General features: G+C 31.5%; 2 protein-coding genes across 13 annotated transcripts; both read left to right on the forward strand.

The window, feature by feature from the left end:
* Positions 1–5,530: 5,530 nt before the first annotated feature.
* LOC113858116 lies at positions 5,531–13,743 on the forward strand. 5 transcript variants are annotated; one of them, XM_027490592.1, is made up of 16 exons: positions 5,531–5,681; positions 6,729–6,830; positions 6,956–7,063; positions 7,467–7,502; positions 7,712–7,822; positions 7,988–8,071; positions 8,145–8,263; positions 8,833–8,934; positions 10,523–10,639; positions 10,718–10,783; positions 11,045–11,111; positions 12,000–12,053; positions 12,134–12,229; positions 13,056–13,082; positions 13,189–13,224; positions 13,319–13,743. In XM_027490592.1, exons 2-16 carry the CDS (start codon positions 6,828–6,830, stop codon positions 13,460–13,462), a joined length of 1,170 nt encoding a protein of 389 aa, XP_027346393.1. In that variant the 5' UTR covers positions 5,531–5,681; positions 6,729–6,827; the 3' UTR covers positions 13,463–13,743. The 5 variants fall into 5 exon arrangements, with proteins under 5 accessions (XP_027346393.1, XP_027346395.1, XP_027346390.1 ...); XM_027490589.1 differs by having other exon boundaries at positions 5,607–5,681; positions 6,726–6,830; XM_027490591.1 differs by lacking the exon at positions 5,531–5,681 and adding an exon at positions 6,011–6,478 and having other exon boundaries at positions 6,726–6,830.
* Positions 13,744–16,499: 2,756 nt separating this feature from the next.
* Positions 16,500–24,681, forward strand: LOC113857383 (secretory carrier-associated membrane protein-like). Of its 8 annotated transcripts, XM_027489197.1 has the most exons (14): positions 16,500–16,799; positions 17,471–17,480; positions 18,329–18,376; positions 19,723–19,843; positions 19,952–20,014; positions 20,999–21,032; positions 21,326–21,448; positions 22,114–22,176; positions 22,284–22,377; positions 22,851–22,896; positions 22,983–23,050; positions 23,669–23,717; positions 23,866–23,931; positions 24,057–24,667. In XM_027489197.1, the coding sequence occupies exons 1-14, from the start codon at positions 16,739–16,741 to the stop codon at positions 24,141–24,143; spliced, it is 933 nt and encodes a 310-aa protein (XP_027344998.1). In that variant the 5' UTR covers positions 16,500–16,738; the 3' UTR covers positions 24,144–24,667. The 8 variants fall into 8 exon arrangements, 7 of the variants coding, with proteins under 7 accessions (XP_027344998.1, XP_027344996.1, XP_027344995.1 ...); XM_027489195.1 differs by lacking the exon at positions 17,471–17,480 and having other exon boundaries at positions 18,322–18,379; positions 19,726–19,843; XM_027489194.1 differs by lacking the exon at positions 17,471–17,480 and having other exon boundaries at positions 16,500–16,796; positions 18,316–18,379; positions 19,726–19,843.
* Positions 24,682–25,789: the final 1,108 nt, after the last annotated feature.

A 25,789-nucleotide genomic window follows, 5' to 3' on the forward strand; every position in this document is an offset into this window, starting at 1 on the left:
GCCGGAGGGTCTATCGTTAGCCATTAAAAATTAATTAAATTGTGGGAGTACGAAGAATATAGAAAGATATAACATTATTTGATACCAATCATATAAAGGGTGTTATTCCATGGCAAATAGCATAAATAAATTTTGATAATAGTGTAAAGGGTGTTACCATAAGTCTCAATGGAATGCACTAAAGTTGGTGCTCTTAAAAAATATAAGTGCAAGGATTGCCAAAGAAAAGTTCAACTACTAAGTTAGCACATTATTTTAAGCTGATAGGTTAACATATATAATTAGCATAACCCTTTTATTTTAATCCTTTTGTTTGAATTTCTATGCTCACAAAATTTTTTATGTGCTCACACCTTCACGCACATCACCATCTTACTTTCACGAATTTTATCATTATGCTCAATAAAAAAAAGTACTTTTTTTTTTTAATGTCTTTCGCTTAAAATGGTTGAATAATTTCGGACCCACATTCTCAATTGTATAAAATTTATATGATATTTTAAGTTCAATACAATAACATATATTCCATTTTTAAATACAGAATAAATCTTGATTTACTTACCAAAATTTCCCTTTATATTATTACAAGTATGAATCTTACTTTTGGATTAAAATATTTTTGTGAGTAATTATTTTTCTCCATAAGTTGTGCATTTTTTTTAAAATTAAGTATCCGATTTTATGTTTATTTTAAACAATATCACTTAAATTTAATTTGAATTTCGATATACTATATCAATTTAAATATTTTTTTATTTTTTAAGATAAATTAATTTTTAATATTTTTTGCAATAATATTTTTTCTTAATTTGAATTTTATTTTTAATTTTGACATACCATATTAATAAATGTGAGTCTTAATTTAAATATATTTTTAATTTTAAAACTTTATCTCTAATTTATTATTAACAGTGAAAATACCTTCGATTTTATTTAATTTATTTTTATCATTAATTTCACTTAAAATTTAAAAATATCCGTATATATAAGAAAATTGCTAGTTAATAATTAAAGTTGCATTAAACCAAAAACTGCATTCAACTCAGCTCTAATGTTACGAGTGTTATGTTCAATTTTTAAATAATAAGAATATAAAATTAAGTATAGATAAAGGGGAAAAAAAAAAGGAAAATGTAAAATTATGTTTGTTTTCTATTTTAATTTTTGAAAATAAAATAAAATCAATTTGTTAATATACGTTTTTTTATTTTTTTTAAATAAAAATTTAAAATTATTTTAAAATATAATTTTTAAAAAATTAAAAACCAAAATCAAAACAAAATTGTTTTAATGTTAAAGAAAACTTAATTTCATTTTATTAGAGAAAAAAGTTAGAGAATAGATGTATAAGTTTGGATATAAAAACGAAAGAGAAGTGTAAAGTTGTACTTGGTACAACGACATAAAACGTGAAGAGATCTGATTGAAACAAAAAATATATATATTTAATTATTATAAACACATTAAATTTTATAATTTCAAATTATTATATTTTACATCCTTTATAATACATTTAAAAAATAATAATATTATTATTTTGAATTAGATATATAATACTCTACTTTATAAACCCTCAATTAGAGAATTAGTGATTTTTTTATATATATATATACTAATAATCTTTCCCTCATACATAATAACAATGTATTAAACCATTAATTGCAAAAATAAACTTTAACAAGCAAATTTTAAATAATATATTTCAAAATTTCGTCACTGCATAAAGTACTTAAGGTAAACTTTCATAAATATTTAGATATTCTTTTTACAGTAATACAAAGGTTAAAATGGTTAGTAAATTCTCCGCATTACACAACACTGTTAATTGAGGAACTCAATTACCATTTCACCTATCAACATAATTACATTCATATAAAACATTAGTTACAGTTCTTCAAAATAATAAAAGCAACACTGGAGATGACTTCCTACAGAGCAACATAACTAAACAAAAAGAGTGGCTTCTATCTAGTACCATAAAGATCTATGTACAAAAAAATACTACCTACGACTAACCTTTGTCACTATACAAAAAAATAAAGTAGTATCAGTCCTACTCTAAATCCATATCTTCAGACTCATCGGTGATCAAAGGATCATAATCCTCTAGAATATCAATATTCATTTCCTCCTCCTCAGCTGGAGGGGGAATTGGTGGTGGTATGGGCTAAAAAGGATTATTATTATCTAAGTCAAGGGTTAGTCTAGTCCTTATGGTAATAGGGACACCACCTCTGGGTCCTGTCGCTCTCCTAAAAAATATAGTAAGTATGTTCGCAAAAGCATGGGTGTGTCTATCCCAATCGTGCTACCATCGATGTGGCTCCGGGCTAATGAGCCTAATCGTCATATTTATTGGGTGTGGAATCTGGGCCATCTCTCTCTGCTACAGGTGGTAACCGATCAAGTCCAATGAATACCGCAGGTACAGAAAAAAATAAAGAAAATAGAAACAACGATAAGGTGAGCAATAATTCATACATCACATTAAAATCAAACATCATAAACATTCACAAATCAATCACATTCCAACTCAAATATGAACCTAGTAGCTCACTGACCATGATATACGGTAAGAGCACAGTCAGGTACAGGAGAGTTTGTACAGTGGGATCCCCGACAACAGGTAGCGAACCTGAGCCTTTTAGGGCTTCCAACCACTACTCTTCCTATCCCCAAGTCCTCCTTCAGGTCTCCCCATCGTATTCCCAGAGTTCATAGTCTCTGATTCCCCATTTTGCACAAAATACCATTTTCGGATGAGTAATATATGAGTTCCTAAGTGATTTTTTTCTTAGAAAAGTCCTATATTTCTAAATTCTTAAATTTGTTTGAGAATGATTAAAGAAAAATTTCTAAGTCTAAATATTTTTTTTTTTTGACAGAGTTTCCCCTGTAATACGGATTTTTCAAAATTTTCCAAATATCTATTGCAATCAGAAAACTTTCCAATACAGTTTATACGAGTTCTCAATCCATCATTCAATCATTTCAATTTGTTTTCATTAAACTTTCCCATGAAAAACCACCATGCACATAAATGCTCACTCAAAGACAACTAATATCATATAACACAATTTATGTCTTAACGAAGTATCAAACATATATTTCCATTACCAAACACATAAGTAAACCATTATCAAAATTAAGCATATAAGAAAATCACAATCATCAATCATAACAAAATTTAAACAATTTCAACAAATAAGGTTAAATAAGTTTATGATGTAATCCTTACTACATAGCTCACCCCTTACCTTTTACGTCCACGTTTGTTCTCTCTAATGCTTGAAGTTGATTTTCGACTAAATCTATACACGTAATGAAACGCTAGTTAGAACCTTATAGTTCTCTGATTTTATCTCGTGTGAATTTAAACTCACTTTGTTTTGTTAATCCATTTTTTTGTAATATGTTAAGCTCACATTTATCCCACACTTAACTTAAAAAAATCATCCTAGTTGGTACACACTTAGAGTAGGAAGAATCCTAATGGCAAGCATGAATAAGGTTTAGTACTTTGGAATTTTCTAGAGTTATATAGACTGTTTTGGCATGAGGTCAAAATCCAAATTTCAATAACGTAATTATCTACAATATTGATGTAGAGGTCAAAGTCTAATTCGAAATAGATTGTGCAATAAAGTTGATCAAAGCCATGACAGGGAAATTTTCGAGCAGATTGCACAAGGTTCAGTGTTTTTGCCATAACTCAAGATATACTTAATATTTTAACATGAAACCAATTTCTAAATTTCAAGGGTTTGTTTATCTACAACTTTTATGAGGAATTAAGTTCAAATATCCTATAGAATAGTGCCAGTTTTTACGTTACAGTGGTTGTTTCTGACAGGGATCAACTACACTAACACTCTAAACATACCTTAGTAATCTGACCATATCTCACGCTACACATAAGATATTGACATGAAACCAATTTCTAAATTTCAAGCATACAATTTTCTACAACTTTTATGAAGGAGACGAGTCCTAATTTTACACTCATAAGTCTCAGTAAATCAAAATCTGTGACTGTTAAAACAGGTCAACCTCCCTAAGGTGACAGCTAGAACACCTGTTAGTAAAATGGACATAACTTGAGTTACAAATATCCGTTTGAGGTGAAACCAGTGGCTAAATTTCAAGTATTAAAAGGGCTACAACTTTAATGAAGACATAAACTCCTAATTCAGTCTATACAAATCCCAGAATTTAGTGAACAGTGACCTGCAAATTTGGGTTCTTAAGCTTTTAGCTCAACCACTTCTAATCCTCCATTCCAAGCATGATTCTAGTATCCTAGATGTAAAACCACAACAATAAAAGCAAGATAACACCCTTCCCATTCCTATTCAAGCTCATCCAAGTAAGAAGAGAAAATTAAATAACACTATTTTTAAAAAATAAAACCATACAAGTGTAGAGGAGGATAAAGGTAACAAGTTTACCTCTTGAAGCTTTTCAAAAAAATCAAATTTTAGCCTTAAAAATCAAGCTTAAAGGTGAGTAGTGTATTTGAGAGAGAAATGTAGAAAACTTTAAGGAAACTTCTAGAAGAAGATGCATTCTCTCTCTCAATCACTTTTTAAAAGTAAAAATTTAATTACTTTATCTTTTTTTTTAACTTAAAAATTTCACTTTTGCAAATGTATATATCTTTTTCAGTTTAATAGGTAGAGAAAATTTTTAAAAAAAATAGTAGAATATTTAGAATAATACTGAGATAGTCACTAAAATTTTAATTCACTCAAGTTGCTCTCGGATCGGTTCGTTTCTTGTCTGCGTATTAGACGTACTAAAAAATAAAATTTTAAAATTTATCAAATTTCATTGTAAAAATTCACTTTTCAAGATCTTTCTAATATTATTAGGTTCTCGTAAAATTTTTAAAATTTTACAGCTTTGTTTGCTATAGAATTAGATTCAGTTTGAAAATTTATTTATTTTTGCTAAGATTCTCGCAAAATAGGCTAATTTTAAGTATTTCCTAAAAGTTTCAGAAAAATTCTAAAAAATCACAAATTATCTAATGAATATAAAACTCTAAAGTTACATTAAATAATTCCTAATAATTTAATTCTTTTTTAAAATTTTGACAAAGGTTCTATCAAAATTTAGCAGACCACGAATACTGAGAATTAGGATGTTACAAGATATATTGTGTCTTTCAAAATATATTATTATATCTTTTGATTCTTGTAAAATATTTTTTAAAAGTTATTGATTTTAATTTTTTTCACTTATGAATTTTTATATAAAAATTAATACGTAATAATATTTAAGTTAACTATGTTATCATTTAATAATAATTAATGATTAACCAAAAAAATTAAAAAATACTTTTACAAAAATTAAATTCAAATATTATACCTTTATAAAAAAAATAGAAATATTATATATTTTGAGATGTTAAAAATATATTTAAAATTATTGTTCATTGTAATTATAATGTCAGTGTGACCTCAACTTATATAATTGTAAGGTGTTTGGTCATAGCTAAAAAATGTAGCTACCAATGCCCCAAAATGCCATAGCCACTAACCACGCATGCATATATTCATATTCTTCATTCGCTACTCTCTGTCTTATTTCTTCCCTATAAACGTGCCCTTCTTCACTCTTCCCTTTTTCTTGCTCTCAGATTTCAGCTTCTCTCTTCGTTTCGATTCTTGTGCATCTGGGTATGTCCCGTGATCTTGAAAGTTTTCTCCATCTCGATTTTTCATGCATACCCTTTTATTTTCTCATATTCTTCGACATCCTCATTGCTTTTCATGCCTCTGTTTTGCCCATTTGCTCATCTGAGTCGGACACTTGATTCAGGGGAAAATCTTTATTTTAGAAGATTTTGATTTTATAGTTTTTATCGACTGATAAAACGATTTGTTATGCCAAAGAAGACTTTTTTTTTAGCTCTCGATGAAGTTTTTTATTTTTTATTTTTTATTTAATTTTTTTGAGGAACTGTGTGATTTTGGGGTGGGAGTGAAACTTTACTCTTCTCTATCTGGCTATGATGAATGTAAGTCTCAAAGGGCTAGATCTAATTCAAGCGCTCTGGGAGCTTTTTTATGTGAAAATTAAGAATGACTCTATTATCTATCATCTCATTTCCAGCAAATATATATTTGTTTATTTTATTTTTTCTTGGGGTAGCAATTGGAACTTGCTGTGAAGAGTGGAATTTTGGTTTTCTGGTGTAGGTCAATGTTTTGGCCAGCTGTGTGTTTTTCCATCTTTTTTTTCTTCCGTTTTTCATGTGATCCTTGTGTCGGTTAAATCCAATGCATGCAGCTCTGTTTTCATGTTCGTGAGGGTGCTGATGTGTTGTATCATGTGATGTCATTATCATTAATTGCTTTTATTGGTGTCTTTTATTGCTGCTATATGTGCAGATTTTGCTGGTGTAGATAACGAGTGTAGATTCAGCAACTTGTTATCATTGCCAATATTCTAAGCATGTTTCTCAAATTCACATGTATTATCCCTTTCTTGTCACACTGCAGCACGTGCATAAACATCTCACTAGTCCCTTTGCTTGTTCCCCAATATCCTGTAAAAAAATAAATAGTATTGTATATATGGCATTCTGTTCTGTGCTAATTGTTCTCTGTTTTGAACCTTGAGGGTTTGGTTTGCCAGTAATTTAGCTCAAAGGCAATCCTTTTCCTTTTGCTTCTATGTATTTTGTGAGATGAAGTAATTTCTGATACTTTCTATTACAGCAGCAAGCAGTTTGTGATGAAGACTGAATAAGAGATTCATTTTTTCTATGAAGTCACTTAAATCATGGAGGTGTCCCATGAGAAAAATGAGTGTCTCGCCTAATGGTTTGTCTTCTTTTCTTTGAAGTTGTTAACTTTTGATATTTCTGAGGAGAATGTCTTGTGAACATATTTTCATTAAGGAATTCGTTTATAACTTCACTCTTTTAATCTGAATTTTCTTGGAACAGGGAAAATCAAGTTTGAAGATGAAACGGCTGCCTTTTATGGCAGTTGTTTGTACAGTATTGTTGTTTGTTGTTTATAGGACTATAAAGTATCAATATTACCAAGAAGAGGTATGAGATCACTTGTCGTAACTTGGGGCCAAAATGTTGATTAAGTTTCTATTCTGCATCAGGTTACTGCTGCAGTGTTGCTTTATCCAGAGTAGTATAACAATGCTAATATTTATTTTGATTCGGAAATTTGTGAAGCGATTCTGAAAAACATTAATTAATCAAACTTTTTGTTGTCATTAAAAGCGTAATAAAAAAGTATAGCAGCATAAAACCCTATCGCTTTATTTGAAAAATTTCCCACTTCCTAGTATATGGTGTGTCAAAAGCCACTTTTTGTGGCGGGTGGAAGCTACATGGCTTGAGCTTTGCCTTTCTTATAATGCATCAATGCATGACCTTTTATTCTTTTTTCCTGTTCTAATTTATATTTTTGTTCTCTGTTTTCATTTATCATTATCAGATAGACAAACAGTGGAGTATTTGGGGAGAAGAAAAGGTATACTTACTGATGCTAATCAGTTTTCTGTTTCTTGCTAAATTTATGCTTTGATGCATTTAGAACAAACAAAGGCTCTGCTAGTTATAGTGAATGATGGTTATGGCTGCATTCAAAATTTAATACACTTTACAATTCTTGCATGAATTTGATAATGTAACTTGATATGTATTTCTTTTTACATTGGTACTTTTGATACAACTGTGCAGGCTTATCCTGAAACTTCTGCAAAGCTGAAAAGCTTACCACGAGGCATAATACATGCTACTTCTGATTTTGAGTTAAGGCCTTTATGGTTGCCAAGTAGTTCTAGGTCAAAGGTCAGCAACTTTAAATTTTCTTTCTTTCACATTATAGTTCTATTTGAACTTACTAATGATGGCTAGAAGTTGGTATACTGTAATGGGCATGCCATCAGTTATCAAAGCTGCTTCACCTGTGCTAGCTAATTTAATGATTGCTTGGTGGTGATTATTTGACTGCAGGCTAGTGTTTACACCAATCGTAACTTGCTGGCTGTTCCAGTTGGTATTACACAAAAGCATAATGTAGATGCCATGGTGCAAAAGGTATTTTTGATGATTCATTCTGTTATCAAAATTGCTTGAATCAACATTCCTAATCAAGTTTCATTGATTTCAGTTTCTTCCAGAAAATTTTACGATTATTTTATTCCATTATGATGCCAATGTGGATGGATGGTGGGATCTTAATTGGAGTAGCAAGGCCATACACATAGCTGCTCGAAACCAAACAAAGTGGTAAGCAACTAGATTTACCGTGTTGGTTTTTTTTCTGTCTGAAAACCTTGTATTGTTAATTGAAGGGAGTTGGCTTTAAATATTGTCAGGAAACTAGGAATATATGGGGCATGTCATGTTTTAATCATGGAAGAGATATATTGAAAATTGAAATGTCTAATGGACTGGTAAATGAGTCAATTAGGTTATGCGATCATTAGAAGTTGGGAAATTAACTTTTTTGTCAATGCATTGAAATCACGGTCTTTATTTATTTTCCTTTTTCTTCATGGGAATCTCCACTCAAATTGGAAAAACATTATGGAGCAACATAATATCTCATTGAAACCATGTGAATCTTCTAGTTGTAGATGAGTTGGGTAATGTGCCACTGCCTGACCTTGCCTCTGTCAGTATTGCTTGGTTATGTATCCCTTTTTGGTCTGATGCATTGGCGTCCATGCCAAACTGCTGGTCCTCTTGCTTTTCTTGCCTAACATATGTGGTTTTGATTTAAATATATTATAAATGTCTATATGTCAACGATTTATTTTCCCAATTTATATATTAATTCCTGAATTCTTTCACAGGTGGTTTGCAAAAAGATTTCTACATCCAGATATAGTTTCTACTTATGATTATATCTTTCTCTGGGATGAGGATTTAGGGGTGGAGCATTTTTCTCCATCAAGGTATGACTGATAGTTTTGTTTCACTTCTCTGCTGGTAGTATATACTTTTACATTTATTTGCTTTTGGCTTCTAATACGAAGGTTCCATTTATATACCAGCTGAGGTACCAAAGATATTATAATGAAAAATAATCCTATTTTATTCAATTATATAATATGGTAGTTTTTTCTTTTATCTTAAACTGAATGAAAATTAACTTGAAAACTATAACATGTAGAAAATAAGATTAAAAAAGGTTCCTTAAAAGTGAATAGTGAGCATAAGCAAGGTAGATAAAATTGGGATTTTGCTTTGAATCATATAGGGGAGTGAAAATCGTAAATCAAATTGTAAAATTTTACACAATATATATATATATATATATATATATATATATATATATATATATTCATGTTATGCATATAAAATAAAATAAATTAGGGAAAAAAACCTTTAGATCAATAAAAGCACTTAAATAAAGTAGCACTCATAAATCATAATCCATATTCCATCAGAAAATCACTCCTCAGCATAAGTAAAAAAATAGAGCAGAACAGAAAAGATGCAAGAACAGCAGCACTAGACTCGATCTCAGAGCAGTAGCACACTGCTGGGTTTATTTACAGACCAGGCTGCACACACTGGGAGGACTGTTGAATGTTGACAATGGTGTTGGGGTCTGCTAGAGGCAAATTGGGTTTGGTCAAAAAGAGATATGAAAGAGGCACTACATTAGGGTTCAACAAAAGAGGCTTTTTGAGGAATTTTCAGAATCATTGTGAAATCCCACAATTTGAGGGATTTTACAATTCAAATTGGGATTTTACATCAATTTTCACACCCATGATTTAAATCAGTAAGGCTTCCAAAATTGTAAAATCCCACTATTTTACGATTCAAATCGGGATTTTAACTAGCATGAGTGTAAGAGGTGGGGCCTTTATATTCAATTTATCATGAAGCATTTCTCCGCTGTTTTTAATTAAAATAGAAAGCAAGATCAGGGCTTTAGGGAAACGAATTTATAGACCAAGTGAAGAATCTTCTTTCTTTCATAGCATAGATGTTTGATATTAAATCAATTTTATTTGATGTCAACTTGTGCTTTACCATGACAGCTTACAACCTGCTTCATCTGATCATAATATTAGTGGTTCACTTGATAATTTATACCCCTTGCCTCTATTGCAGTGGCAGTTCGATTACACATGCATGTGCCTGCATGTGTTATCTGTGATTGTATATATTGTTTAATGCCTTGTCTTGTTTCAATTTAAATACTTACACATATTGCTATATTGATAATGTTTTTTAGATAAAAGGCAATATTGAGTGTTTTTTTCAAGCTATATAATGATTTCTCTGCCTATTTGATGTTTAATTCAACTTGCACACATGATAAGCTCTATCTTACCCTTTATTAGATTAATAAAGGTCACATTAGGTTACTTAGTAATCTTTGCTGGTCTGGAAAGGTAAAAAGAAAGATAATTGGTTGGGTTTTATTCATTCTTGTTTTTCTTGTATAGACTAGTCAATCATCTCATGACAATTTTTATCTCACATCAGAGAAAGAATTAGTTAACATGGGTACCTGTTTTTTCACAGATACATTGAAATTGTGAAGGAAGAAGGATTGGAGATATCTCAACCAGCTCTTGACCCAAATTCGACAGAGATACATCATAGAATTACAGTTAGAGCTAGGACCAAAAAAGTTCATAGGTGACTTGTTGTCAAAGGCTATTGATATGTACTTGTTAATGAATTGTCATACTTAAGCTTGAGTTTTCATACATGCAGAAGAGTCTATGAACTCAGAGGCAAAACTAGGTGTTCAGATGCAAGTAAAGGGCCTCCGTGCACTGGGTAACTCTTACTTTCTTTGAACCTAGGAATGCTGTGTATCTTTTCAAGATGATGTGCATTCTGTAATCTGGATCTTATTCCTGTGGTGTTATCATGCTTCTTTCTGCCATCAAGATGGTGGATGTTTAAATTTAATCAGTCAACGTATTAAAATGGGAACTTAACAAAATAACATTTTATGTTTTGGAGTTTTATGATGCTTATTGGGTGTATCTATAAACATGTTATGAATGAAACTGAAATTTCATTACAACTTGGCAGGTTTGTGGAAGGTATGGCCCCTGTTTTCTCTCGATCTGCCTGGTATTGTACTTGGCATCTTATACAGGTGATTTTCCATGGTGCATAGGAATTGCAAAAATTCTAAACACAGACAACACCTGAAATTCTTTCAAAGTTATTCTAAGTTGTCTCTTTTACGAAGCAATTGCATGTTATCTACTCTGGTGTAGTGTTATGAACTAAGATTGATTGATTTTAAGTTAGGAAGCTACATAAAAAGATGAAAGTATATTATTTATAACTATCTCCAGGTCTGGAAATTTTTTGGAATTCAAGAACAACTGAGAATTGAGCTCCCAGCCTTAGCTTGCCCCCACTCATAACCACTCTCTACAATATTGTCCTCTTACTACTCTTTTGTGTTGTTGTTTTTCATCTTCCACTACAATTCTGTTAGGCTTATTTCTCTCTTATTTTCACTCGGTCATTCTCGTCATCACTTCCTTCTTCCCACTCATTACTCCCATGATACTCCTTTACCAACTCTTCTTATTGGTCCGTTATCTATGATTGACACTACTATTCTTCCCTGTTCTCTATTTCCCTTATCATTTGTCCTAATACCTTGCTTGTGTCTTCTAGAATTAACTTTGGTTATGGACCTAACATTCACTTTCTTTTTTGTTTTAAAGAAAATTCATTATTTAATATACTCAGCATTAAGTTACTTAAGGTTACAATATACTTGCAAATAGGTTTTTGTAGATGAGGTTTTGGATCAACACTGTGCTCTCATCTAACAAGTGAAAATAAAACTTACTACAATAGTCCAATTAACTTGGATTTTTTTGCATTTTACTTTGGTTGATGTTCTTATGTAGTTTAACTTTGTTTCTTTGGTAATTTTTAGTATTCATTTTTTATCTTTTGGATTGGTTATAGATCAAAATAGTCCATAGTTTTGGTAAAATCATTATCATTTTCATTTTCTCAGAATGACCTTGTCCATGGATGGGGAGTGGATATGAAAATAGGATATTGTGCTCAGGTGAGAATTAGACATTTTCTTTAAAAGGTTTATAACTATTCATGAGTATCATTAGCAGTGAAATCAATGTCATTTTTCAGGGAGATCGCACTCAAAATGTGGGAGTTGTTGATAGTGAATATGTTGTTCACAAGGGAATACAAACTCTGGGTGGTAGCACTCATGATACAACTAGAGTATTTTCCTCCTCTCTCCCAATTTTGAATTAATTTTGTATACATTAGCTTCATTGCTTATTTACACTCTTTGTTTCCTAAGAAAAGCATTAGTACACAAACACTTGTATTCACCCTTTCGGGCAAATCCTTGGGATTTTGCATAGGGCTGCCTTTTAGGAATGAGTGATCTTCGGTACACATTTATTAACATTCAGCTTTGCAAAAGAGGTTTCTGTTGCACTATATAATTTATGTCAATAACATGAGCACATTGAGTTGATTATTAGTGTTTATACAATGTATGCAAACACTCCCTCCCCCCCCTCTCCTTCCCCTTCCCCTTCCCCTTTCTCTTCTTTCGATACCAGGCCGTATTCTTAGAAACAAACACGGCTGGTACATATATATTTTATCATTCATTTATTTTATTTACAAAAGGTGTTCTTTTTACCAGTTGTCCTGCTTGGTAGTCATCTCTCCTTAGGGAGATCCCTTGATGCCTACTGGCTATGGATGAGCAGTTTCAATTGGGAAATCCTTTGAACGATTTCCCTAGATTGGCATGCCCTTTGGAATCCTAGACATGTCATTAATGCCTTTATTGATAGTATTGGAGTGACACATCCTTTCTAACATTTTTGTTCATAAATGGGTCTGTAAATTGAGGTGTAGCAATTCATTCTTGTTTCTTTTATGTTTTTGATTTAACCTCTTCCAGATTCCACTTTGATAAGCAATATTCTATAAGCAAAAACAAGGAACACAAGAATATAGGATGAGTTGAATATTAACTGGACCACGAATCTGCAGAAGTAATTTTTCTTTCTTCTCTTTCCTTTTGCAGGTTTCAAATCGTAAAAGGAGAACTGTGGTACAGTTTTTAATGGCATTTAAAGTGTTATTCCCTATATCCTATTTCATTTACCAACACAGTCAATCCTAACTTCATTTTCTTGCTGATGTTGTTTCCTAATCAGAGACACGGTGCAGCGGCCTTTGATCAGCGAATTGAGGTGAGGCATTTTAAGTGATTTCAAACGAAGTCTTGTATTGATCACAAAGAAGCTTGCAAATGTCCTTCTTTACATTGTAACATGTACTGAGCAGATACGAAGGCAATCAACATGGGAACTTCAAGTTTTTAAAGAGCGCTGGAATCAAGCTATTGCTGAGGACAGAAACTGGGTTGATCCGTTTAAGAGTGATCAACGACGAATGAGACAAAGGAGGAATAGCCAACGGTTCTTTTAGCAGTTATTTAACTAACCTGGTTTGATATTTTAGCCCATCTCCATTCATAGGGCTTTAGTTTTATTTGTAGGCATAATTTAGTTTTTTTAGCTGAATGAATTCTCAATTCGTTCAATTTTGGATGCTCATATTTCCTTATATTCTTTTGTTCTTTCCATTCATGTCAAATACTTTCCTGTCTCTCTTTTTTTTTATACGTGTCCTTCATATTTCTTATTTTGATGTAATTATCATATATGCAGCCTTGGATTTTATCATTAATGAAGAAGCTTCCATCTTCTTACAGAGTTTTTGGTTTTGGTCGTGTAAGACTTAAGATTTAACTGAACTATGCCGCTTATACTTTTTGTATGTTGGGTACAGGCAGTGGCAGATCTAGGACCCTAGATCTGTGGGAGTATATTCAATTAAAAATAAGAATTAACAATTATTATGATATGAAGATAAATATAAACATACAGAACTCAATTTTGAAATACACTATTTGCATTGTGGAAAAGTGAAAGAAAAACTACGAAGAAAAACAATGGTAACAACGATTAAGTAGCATGTTTCTTTTATTGTCTTTATTGAAGTTATTATTATGTAGAACACAGGAGGAAGTATGTATAATAATTCAGAAGCTTGGAAGGTAAAAATAGTGCTCGAGACAAGTTTGGATTTTGACTAAAATTAAAATATAATTTTGGACTAATTTTAGTGGATTTATATATAATTAAATTTAGATTTAACGAATTTAAAGTTTTGAAGCTAGAGTCTAGTCTTAATGAGTCTAAATATAGTTGAGTTTTAGTTTAGTGACTTCAAAATTATAAAAATGGGAGATGCAAAATATGAAAAAAAATTCATTATTTATATATATTTTTTTTCAAAGTGAGGAGTGCATTTATCCATCTTTACACGTTTACTTCAACGATATTTTCATTAAATTCACCTTTAAAATATTTTCTAAAACTCAAGAACCAATGGTTTTAAAATGATATTTGCATTAAATTTGCTGTTTATAACCCCCTGCCTTGTTGAGGAAGAGAAATTATTCTTAAGGGCACGCTTGTCTTTACTGTATGGAGCCAATTAGAATTAACAAAATTCATAAGAAATGTTAATTTTTATTAAAAGAAAAGTGATGTATGGTTAGAATGGAAGGCTCTGCTTTAATATGCGGTCATGTTTAATATAATTTTGTTGATTTGTTACAATGACTAAGCAACGTTGGTTGTCTTGCATGTCTGCATTAGAGGGCTTTTTAATTTTTCATTTAATAAGGTACAAATTAAGGGTAATTTATGAAAACTCATATATAGTTGCGTTGTGAATAAAGTACTGTGTCATGATCACACCTTACAATATTGTTTTTCAAATGGAATTTTACAAATGTCCACAGCACAATTCCAAATGTTTGATACCTAACAAATGGTTGACACAATCACATCGCTTTAAATCAAACTGCTCTTTGGAGCTCATTTGTGAGTCCTCAAGAACCCATGCCACCTCAAACATGGTTGGATCAAGCTAAATATTGAGGCAGGTTATTTAACAATGGAAGCACAGTTTTTAGATGTATCCTCATAGATCGTGATGTTTGGATGCTCCTAATAAGCATGCTATTGTTCCTCTTCTCCAATTCATTTGCTTCCAGATATGGTAAATATGACCCTGAATCAATTAGAACCTTTCAGTAAGATATTGTTTAATAATAAAATGAACGTGTTTTAAGAATGAACAAATAATATTTGACAAGTTACATGGGCATCTATGATGCTTGCCTGAGAGAATTTGGCACCCAATGGACAATGTTGCATACATTTTATATTCATGTTCTTATGTGTTAGGAGAAAGAAAAGTTAATCTCTTTCTTTCCACATCCTTCCTTATATCAACCACCCTTTCATGAGAGTGCAAGGTTAGATGTGTGTCGGAATTTTCATTAGGAGAATAAACATAAACATTTATCCATATCATGATTTTGTAACCCAAAAAATAAAAAATCATGATTTAGAGATTTTTAACTAAAATGTAAACATGTTTTAGGAACAACATTTCCTTCTTTAAGTACAATTTCTTCGTCCCTTTTCCTGGTCTTTGTTATTTTAAATAAATTGTTCAAATTTATTTAGATTGAATTTAGAGTGGGTATCTTTAATTAACGTTTAACTTTTTATTAATTATAATGATTTTTTAAGAAACAATTTTACATTTACAAGAAAGAGTAAATAAACTATTCAGACAGCACCACTTCAAGTATTGGTCTTTGAAAATCATCGATAATTTTTCATATAAAAGTAGAGTAACAAATCGATGATTAATTTAGAGTGAAAATTATGTTTGTTTAAATTGTTTCTTTATCTAAATGTGAGTTGTGTTTGTTATTTGTATGCATTTTTTAAATTCGTTGTAATGGATTTTCTCACTTATCAAAGGAACGAAAAAGAGAAAATTTTTATTTTTTAAATAAGCACTTGTATTATCATCTGGTTGCAAGTTGCAACAAGAAACACTGCCATCCTGCTTAGAAAAAGACGCGATTTTGAATAAAAGCTTTGGAAGACCTGAGGGAACCAAAATTTGAAATTTTGTCTTGTTTCTAACAGCAAAATATATATTTGGACAAAAAAGATTGATTACCTTTTCTTTTTAACGATGGGTAAGATGCATTATTTCAGAAGAGCATTTGATTACGCCTATGTCCTCAAATGCGGTTCAATTAATTTTGAATTTACTATTAATAGACTAAAAATTTTGAAAATTACAATATCCATAGCTTACTCGATATTACAAGATCACTTTTATTTTGTTTATTAATAATCACAAAAAATTGTTTATTAATATTTTATATAATAAAAAAATAATATTTTATTAAAAATATGATGATATACTCCTCTGATAATTTTTATTACATTTAAATTTTTTAATAATACTTTTTCGTTTATTAATTCTTTAAAAATATTTAAGGCATGATTAGCAAGATTTTCTTTTACAAAATCTCAAATCTCCCAATTATATTATATATTTTAATATGCCGGAAAGCCAAGATGAAAGCAGTGGGTGTGTGTGTCTTTATTTTCTTCTGTGTTAAGCTGACCAAAGACAAATCCTTCGTATCTGTTGCTGGAATTTAAGTCCTTCTTTTACAACCCTTACTTTACCTTCCTCACCTTCTAATTCTATAATAAGTTCCACACTTTCAAATCTCAGCACTCCAAAAATCCTTTCTTTTTTTATTACCCATTTGATTTTTTTCCCTGCAGAGTCTCTGATCTCTGCATTCCAATTCTCATGGCTGGTCGCTATGACAGTAACCCCTTTGACGAGGAAGAAGTTAATCCCTTCTCTGTAAGTTTTTCTTCCTGAGTGTCCATCACCGTTGCTTTTTAATCAAAGTTGAGATTTTGTGAACTGGGTATGCAGTTTTGTGTTGAACTTGATTTGATCCTCTTCTGGGGTGTTTGAGCCTGCAAATATGGTCAATTTTTTGTTTCTGAAATGTTGTTGATTTTAGGTTGACTTGTTCGATACTATAATTGATGTTGTTGAGGAAACCGGTTTTTGGGGTTGTTCGTAATTTTTATATATATGTTTAGTTATAGTTGTCCTTGTTTCTTCATTTAGGGTTTTGTGCTTTCTGATGATGTTTTGGCCTTAAGAAGTTGCCTTTAGAATTAAGCTCAAACTTTCTGGGTCACGTCTTTCACATGTTCTTGAGATTTGCTTGCAGATGCAGATGCTGTGTTTCTTAACTTTAGAGTGTTAATAACTTGTAGTGAATTAACTATTAAGTAATTGTATCATAAGGGGTGATGGATTCTGGAAGTTTTCAAATCCATTTTTCATTTAAAGAAAAAAATGTGAAACTCCTCTCCACTTAGGATCGAATATCAACTAGAGACTGAAATTCCTGATAATGATTTATTTCAAAGGGATGGTGAGAGACAATTTCCCTTTAAGCTTTGTTTGGGAGTTTGGAAAGAGAGGGAAGGAAAGGGTTTGAAGGGTGAGGGAGGAGAGGAGAAAGAGGAGAGTTAATAAAAAATATCCCAAATTGAGGATTTATAAAACCTCCTACTCTCATCTTAAAACTCCCAAACAATGGTTATCATCAAATAAGCCTTCTCCTTCCCTGCAAAAACTAACTCCCAAACAAATTGAAGGGTAGATAGTGGTGTGTGTGGGTAACAATAATTTGAAAATATACAGATTATATTAAGTTGTTCCAAATGTTATTGTGTGTGTGCACACACTAATACAATAGGGTAGCATTTTACAATTATCAAAAGTAGAGGAGCTGAATTGGATAATGAAAATATTGAATTCAACTTCTCTAAAATCAAGGAGTAAAACACAATAGGGTAACTGCTAGTGTAAAGTAAAGGAGTGTGATTGCTGTTTATGAATAAAGGTATTTAAGATCATTAATCTTTACATTAACAGCCACCCCACGTTTTACTCTTTAAAGTAGGCCATAGGTTTGTGCAGATCTTTTCTAAATCAGATTGTACATTATTATCTCATTGTAAGCTCTTAGAATATCTGAGAGAGATTATTGGAACAAAAATTGAAAATAAAAGCAATGTCTGTGACTTATAATTTGTTCATAGAAGTCAAAATACATATTTGAGTGCCTTATATGGGTGTACATTCTCTATGTATATTCTTAATGTTTAAAATTAATATTGTTATGCTAATGGACTATGAGGAGGCAACGATTATAATAATTATTAATTTATGATCTTCTCAATTTGGGAATTAGAGTTGATAGTTGGGGATTTCAGAATTCAGTTGTTTGGGGTGTTGGGATGATTGTTCCCTACTGGAATAGTTATATGTTTACTTCAAATTTGGTATGAACTAACATAATCCAGCTGTAAGGGGAAAGACATCAAGCCATTCAAACTTCAGTGGGGGTTCCTTTTACATTACGCTGAGTTTATTAATCAAACATTAGTGAATCATAATTATTAAAGTCAATGGAATTTCGTTTTGATGACTAAGAAAGTCACAAACATAGGTTATGATCAGTGGTGTATGTAGGAGGATAGAGGGAGCACAACTTTTATTCATGTGTGCAGCTGTGTGAGTAATATACAGATTTTTTTGAGAATATTCTAAATTTGTATTCAGAATTTTAAAATCATATTATTTTAATGAGTGACATTGCTAAAGGAAAAGGTAATGTCAAATATATCTTAATTTTTTTTCGATCATTACACATTAGGTTTACAAATAATTGAGAAGTATTGTAAGCCCACAAACCAAAGGTCTTTACAGGTCAATGATCATAGAATAACTACAAGTCGCAATAATGATATCCAGAGCTGTGTTTGTGATGTTTTTATAGGTGCATGATTGTGAATTTGTGATATTGAATTTTTATAATATGGAAAGAACAGATAGATGAGAGAAGAAAATTAAATGTTATGATAACTAGCGAAACATTAGGTGAGCTAAATTATTGAGCAAGGTAGTTAAAATCAGGATTTTACTTTAAATCATAAAAGAGAGTGAAAATCGTAAATCGTAAAATCGTAAATTGAATCGTAAGATTTTATAAATTCATATATATGATATAAATTCATGTTATTCATATAAAATATCATAAATTAAGAGAAAAAAGCTTTAAATCAGTAAAAGCACTTAAACCATGTAGCACTCACAAATCATAATTTATTCCATAACAATGTAATGCATTTACATGAGTAAAAAACAGACCAGAACAGAAAATATGCAAGAACAACAACAATAGATTTAGTTGTAGACCAGGTTGCATGCACTAGGAGGACTATTGAATGTTCACAACAATGTTAGGGTTCAAAGCTGCTAGAGGCAAATTAGATTCCATAAAAAGAAGATATATGAAAGAGGCATCAGCTACGATAGGGTTCAACAAAATAGACTTTGCGGGAAATTTTTTAAATCGAAGTGAAATCGTGAAATCCCATAATTTGAGGGATTTTATGATTCAAATCGGGATTTTACAAGGATTTTACTCAATTAGGATTTTATCCACGATTTAAATCGGTGAGACTTCCAAAATCGTAAAATCGTAAGATTTTAAGATTCAAATCGGGATTTTAACTACCTTGTTATTGAGGAAATAGAAGAGGTCCCTTGGAGGTGGGGGGCACCTGCTCTGCTGCACCTTCTCCCTAATACATTGTGGAATCATCTTATCAGTTTAACAAAGGAGGAAATTCGAGTTTTCAGTTTCCACTACCTTGTAATGGCTACATCCCATCTTAATGTGTCATAATGATTTTAAAATGTCAGAATCCTGGAAGTGTTCCTCCTGCCACAAATTCAAGGCTTTCACCTCTTAAGCCAGAGCCTGTTGATTATAATTATGGGTTTGGTGCAACAGTTGATATACCTCTTGATACATCAACGGTATGTATAAAATTGAGATTGTTGAAATCCTCAGTTTTTTCCCCATTTATTATGTGTTGTTGGAAGTATTGATTGTGGTTTTGCTAATTATGATCTATTTCCACATAGGATTTGAAAAAGAAGGAGAAGGAACTTCAATCCAAGGAAGCTGAATTGAGAAGAAGGGAACAGGTATACCAATTTCTTGTTATCTCTTTGTTGGTTTAGACTTCCCTTAGTTGATATTTACTGCAATTGGGAAACTTTCCCTTTGAATGGTCTTCTTCCCCCCCCCCCCCTTTATGGAGAGTTCCATTTGCATTTCTTCTAACCATCCTTCAATTTCCAACTTTTTCCTTTGAGTGGTCTTCTTGACCCCCATGATATAATTCTGTTAAGTTTTTCCTTTGGGAAAAAAGTATTAAAAGTGGACAATACATATATTTGGGAGAGTTACAATTTGAAAAGACATGGGGAAAGCATTTCCAGTTGGGACTGGGTAATGATACTTTGACTACATAAACTACCGATTTGGTTAACTATTAACTTACTCCATTTAAGATATTGAATCTGATCAATTCAAATGTTTGATTAAAATTTTTTACTAAGTCGATCAAGCATAAAAAAAATTATACAAATTAAAAAATAGTTAACACCTCATCAAACAACTTTATTTTAATGTATCATAATGTTTTTTAAAATATTAGTAAATATTTGCTAAAAGACTACTCAATTAACTAAAATTTGATATGCATGATCATCATAATATGATCTAGTGGTTTGATTTTTTGAATTAGTGTTTTATAAAAATTATTAAATGAAGTGTCCAATGTGTATCTACACACACACTGATTGATTATATTACCTGGATTTTGGATATGACACAACTTGAATTTGAATCGAGTCTGATTGATAATAATACCTGAAACTTGGATATGAAGAGGGCATCTGACTTTGTTATGATCAGAAAAACAGTTTGGTCCATGGAAATATGGGTTGTGTTAACTTAAGGCCACTCATCTTATCATGCCATCGTCTATTCAATATTTAGAATGTTCTTGCTGATATTTGTTCAGTTAACTTTGTATGAATAGAGGTTTGTCTACTGACTTTTTGAATCAGTTCAAATGCCTGGAAATTCATTTGTACTTTTTCTTTTGATTTATCAAAATTCAGGAAGTGAGACGGAAAGAAGAAGCTGCTGCACGAGGTAACAAACATCTCCTGATTTTGTATTTGAAGTTTGGGCTTAATTTGTTTCTGCAACTGTTGAGGATGATAATGTTGTTTGCTTGCTTTATCAGTTTTAGAAAACAATTGTCTCTGTTTCTTTTTCTTTTTGTGGGTGTGAACAGGGGTGGGGGGTGACTTTTGTTTGTGTTGGCATTCATTTGGATAGTGGAAGATAGTAATACTGCAGAATTCTGTAAATGTCTTTGAACTATATGTACTGATTTAATATTGCTTATTTATTCTAATAGATATTTACATTTTGTTTTGCAGCTGGAATTGTGCTTGAGGAGAAGAATTGGCCACCGTTTTTCCCAATAATCCATCATGATATTGCTAATGAAATTCCTATTCATCTTCAAAAGTTGCAATATGTTGCATTTACTACCCTGTTAGGTATGTTATCCTCTTGTTTGTTTATTGTTTTGGGTTGGGGGGGTGGTCTTGATTCCTATTGTCGAATTGTTTTTCATTCTTGAGGCTGTTTCATGGACATTTATTATTATTTCATTCTTTTATTTTCAATCTTTTCTTGATTAGATTTTATTTCAAGGATCCTTTGTACATTCTCTGCAAATGATATAGTGTTATGTTTGGTTCCTTTTGATTTATGCTTTGTACAAAAGTTAATTAAAGGGAGATGTTTCTTCTTAATTTTTCTTATTAGCATCAATGGCAAAACCTTTACACCTTATACTGAAAAGTAACATTTGGGAACCTTTTCTTCTTTTCTACCACCTAAATTTTCTAAATGAAAGATTTATAATGAAACTTAAGCCATGAAGAGAGGTGAGATACTCTGAATCACTAGTTTTGTCTGAACGATTGATTTGAAACTGTTAACCTGGATTCTTGGAACTAATTAGTTTTATTGAGTATGATTGTGGCCTGATAAATGCATTCTCTATTTATTTGTTCTTAGCACGATGACATATTTTGAATTAATTAGTTACAATAAATGTATCAATCACGCTTCTGTAAGTCATGTAATTTTATACCCCAAAAATTATGTAAGCATTAGGTGTGGTTCACTGTCACTGATAAAAGGTTATATTATGCAGGATTAGTGTTGTGCCTTTCATGGAATGTTATAGCTGTTACTGCAGCTTGGATTAAGGGTGAAGGTGATTTTAGATACTTAGAAGATTTTCTGGGGTTTTTACACAGCTCAAATTACAAATATGACATTTCCAAATTCCATTGATGTGAAATTTGGCCTTGTTTGTTGCAGGTGTAAAAATATGGTTTCTTGCCCTTATCTACTTCATAGCAGGGGTTCCTGGAGCATATGTTCTGTGGTATCGTCCATTATATCGTGCTTTTAGGTAAATTTTTCAATGCATTCATGCATTTAGCTGCTTTTTACCCCCCTATTATATTATGCAACTGCAAGTAGCAATCATTTCTTTTATAACTTGTGTAGCAAGACTAAATGTAATTTTTGAAAACTGAGGCATGCTTTGAGTTTTAATTATGCAACCTTGGGGTTTTATGAGTGTTATTGTTGTGTCCATAATTAACAAATTGCTGAAGTAAACAAATTTATTGTAGTTGAACTTGTTTCTTTCCATTTATTTTTTCTTTTTTCTTCTTGAATCATTTAATGGGTTATTCATCCAATTGTGAGACAGTGAAACTATACCATTTGTTGGTGTTGACAAATTTTGAAATGTCCCTTCAGAAAATTATGCTTTATTCTATGAAGCATTCATGAGAAGAATAGGCAAATATGATTGCATATTTGATCTTTTATAATTGGTCATACTGTAGATTTTGAATATGCTGCCCTTTTTTGCAGGACTGAAAGTGCTTTGAAATTTGGATGGTTTTTCCTGCTTTATCTGGTACATTGACTATACTTCTTAATTCGCAAAAGCTATGCTTTAAAAGCTGGCAGAAAACTAATCTTCATTTCTTCTTCTGCTTACAGTTTCACATAGGATTCTGCATTTTAGCTGCAGTTGCACCTCCTATAGTTTTCAAAGGGAAATCCCTGACGTATGTCAATTTCATATGTACTCTATTTAATATGCCAATATTGCTTATATAGCTTTATTTTTGTAACAAGGAGACTAAGCATTCAAATCATTTTCTTTGCAGAAGATATGTTTCCTTTTTCCATTTCCTTCTCTAAAATAGAACTAAATGATGATATATGAGAAGAAGGACTTTATGACGTGCATCATTACCCTCCCCCCGAATTACCTGATTTGAAATCTGTTATATATATATATATATGTGCTAGTTGTTAATATCAGTTGGTGTTTAGTGAGTTGTTGATATGTGTTAGTTCGGCTGAGATAGAGAAGAATTACGGAATATTGCTTATAAATAAGAGAGGTTGAGTGAGACGGAGATCTTGTCATTTGTGAGGAAACTGGGTCAAAGATCTGCAGTGCCGTAATGCGGAAGATTGTCCATATTCTTTGCAACAAGATACCCTGTTTATATCAAAATATAAGTGGTGATAGACTAAGAATATGAAACCTGTAGCTGTTGACATGATGGTGACTGATAAAATTTGTGATTTAATGGGTGTGTTTCATATTTTCAAGAGGCTGAAATTATTCTAATTCTTTTAACTTAGTGGTTGACTCTGTCCTCTCATTGGTACAGGGGCATTCTGTCTGCCATAGATGTGCTGGGCGATCATGCTTTGATTGGGGTAAAAATGCATTGTGAATTTTTTTATTCCCACATCTTATTTAATTGTCAACTTCATTGTGACATAATCTTTTTGCAAATACTGCTAAATGCAACCTAAATAATTTTTTGCTTCGGAATGATTGATCTTTTATTATGCTTGTCTGTAGATCTTCTACTTCATTGGATTTGGATTATTCTGCATTGAAACATTGATCAGCATTTGGGTTATTCAGGTTTGATTACACTTTGCTAGGTTTCCAATTATTTTAAGCACATGCACCCAGCATTTGGAATGGCATGATTTCCTTATCCACGTACATATCTGCTCACTTTTTCTTTGGTTGTCAATGCCATACAGCAAGTATACATGTATTTCCGTGGCAGTGGTAAGGCTGCTGAGATGAAACGGGAGGCTGCGATGGGAGCAATGAGAGCTGGCATATGATTAATCGTCTTGTGGAGAAAGGCAGCATGGATAACTTGTGAATGGATCGATGTGTATATTACAAGCCACAGAAATTGTGAACAAAAATATTCTACTGAGCTTGATTTTTGTTTACACCTGTTATTTATTTATTTGTTTTTCCCTTGTTTAGCATAATATCTGTTCATGTGGTTTGTTAGTGTATATTCTAAGCTGATAGCTTGGAGATAGTAGTGGCTGGTAGAAACATGCTCTAATTTATTGAAGTTGATCATCTATAAAGTTCTATCTTTCTTGAAGGTCCAGTATCAGACTTAAATTCTCATCTCAAATTTGGAATAGTGAAGGTTTCACCAAGGGTGCTGGAGCTATTCCATCAGTCGTTATCACATGAACTTTGGCTACGGAAGCACTGGCAAAGTGTCCTGGTCTTCAATTTGCTTATACCTCAGATTGTTCTGGCTCGTCTTTAATTAGCCAAAAGCGGTTGTTTTAAGATATCACAAATTCTCAATTTGACAATTTACGAACAGGACTGAATTTGCAGGATATCACAAAATTGATGGATGCATCTTAACAAAACTAGTAATCCAGTATGACCTAAGACAACTCAATTAGGCTGCACATCGATTATTCAAATTCTCTGATTTTTATTATTTTATTTATTAAGAAGAATTTGGATATTTTAGCTTATCTTTTACTAATTGATGCAAACCAGTATTGACATGGGTTAAATAAGAAGTAGAAGCCTATTTTTTTGTAAGACTAGAGCCTTTATTTGTTGCATTTGCACAAATATAAGCCTGTGTTTCTTTTAGACTTCGTCTATATTTTTATTGTAGTTCGCTTTCAGGTTTGCAATAAGTAGGAGGAAAACTTTATTTGATTTTCTTTTTAAATTGGATGTTGTGCATTTAAAAATTGCTGGTGGTTTCAGTTAGCAAATTGTCTGCCATTTTTGCTGCTTTAACTGGCTTGTTCACCCTCGTTTATCAATTCAATTAATTTGGACACAGCCGTGTGATATATTGTCTCCAATTACTCTACTGTTTACTCTACTGAAATCATAGCATCAAGGACCAAAATAATATATCAGCATAGAAGAATTGACGAATCCTTGTCTCTGTAGTTCTGTTGAGAAGCTTTGAGGTTTATGATCGTTTGCTGTACGATATGGACTTAAGTAATGATCTTCTATTAATCAAATTTTATGTTTTCATAATGAAAATAGAGGAATATAATAGTTATGCACTTCAGTACTCATTTTTTAAATGTTTTTTTTTTTTTTTGTCAAATATTCATTGATTAAAAAAGACTAATGACTTCACTTATCATTTATCTCTCCCTCAAAATATTAAACACCTTCAATCGCCTCAAACTTTCTATCACTTCAAAAGGAATTATTTGAAGATAAAATCCAACACCTTTCATGAGCAAGACCCTCAAATTATCCAAATTCTTATATTCAATAGGATACCTATTTTGTATACTTGTTCTTGAAAGGTCAAGGTATTCCAAGTTGATTAACTTGCCTACTTCTAAGAGAAGATGCTCAATTGTGATTCTTGACAGATACAAGACTTTAAATTTTGACATATATTGGAGATTTGAGTTCAACTGTTCCTACATTTAACATTTCACTTTGACTTTCTCCTTAGCTTTCATTT

This window comes from Abrus precatorius, unplaced genomic scaffold, assembly GCF_003935025.1.
Source record: "Abrus precatorius isolate BTA unplaced genomic scaffold, Abrus_2018 Scaffold2, whole genome shotgun sequence".
Classification (NCBI taxonomy): Eukaryota; Viridiplantae; Streptophyta; class Magnoliopsida; order Fabales; family Fabaceae; genus Abrus; species Abrus precatorius.

What these genes read in the sequence shown, in the direction of transcription:
- LOC113858116 (XM_027490592.1), top strand. An exon ending in CAAGTAGTTCTAGGTCAAAG is followed by an intron (nt 7,823 to 7,987) that starts GTCAGCAACTTT and finishes ATTTGACTGCAG; the next exon opens with GCTAGTGTTTACACCAATCG. An exon ending in AGGACCAAAAAAGTTCATAG is followed by an intron (nt 10,640 to 10,717) that starts GTGACTTGTTGT and finishes TCATACATGCAG; the next exon opens with AAGAGTCTATGAACTCAGAG.
- LOC113857383 (XM_027489197.1), top strand. Translation starts at nt 16,739, where the DNA reads ATGGCTGGTCGCTATGACAGTAACCCCTTTGACGAGGAAGAAGTTAAT. An exon ending in TACCTCTTGATACATCAACG is followed by an intron (nt 19,844 to 19,951) that starts GTATGTATAAAA and finishes ATTTCCACATAG; the next exon opens with GATTTGAAAAAGAAGGAGAA. An exon ending in GCGATCATGCTTTGATTGGG is followed by an intron (nt 23,718 to 23,865) that starts GTAAAAATGCAT and finishes GCTTGTCTGTAG; the next exon opens with ATCTTCTACTTCATTGGATT.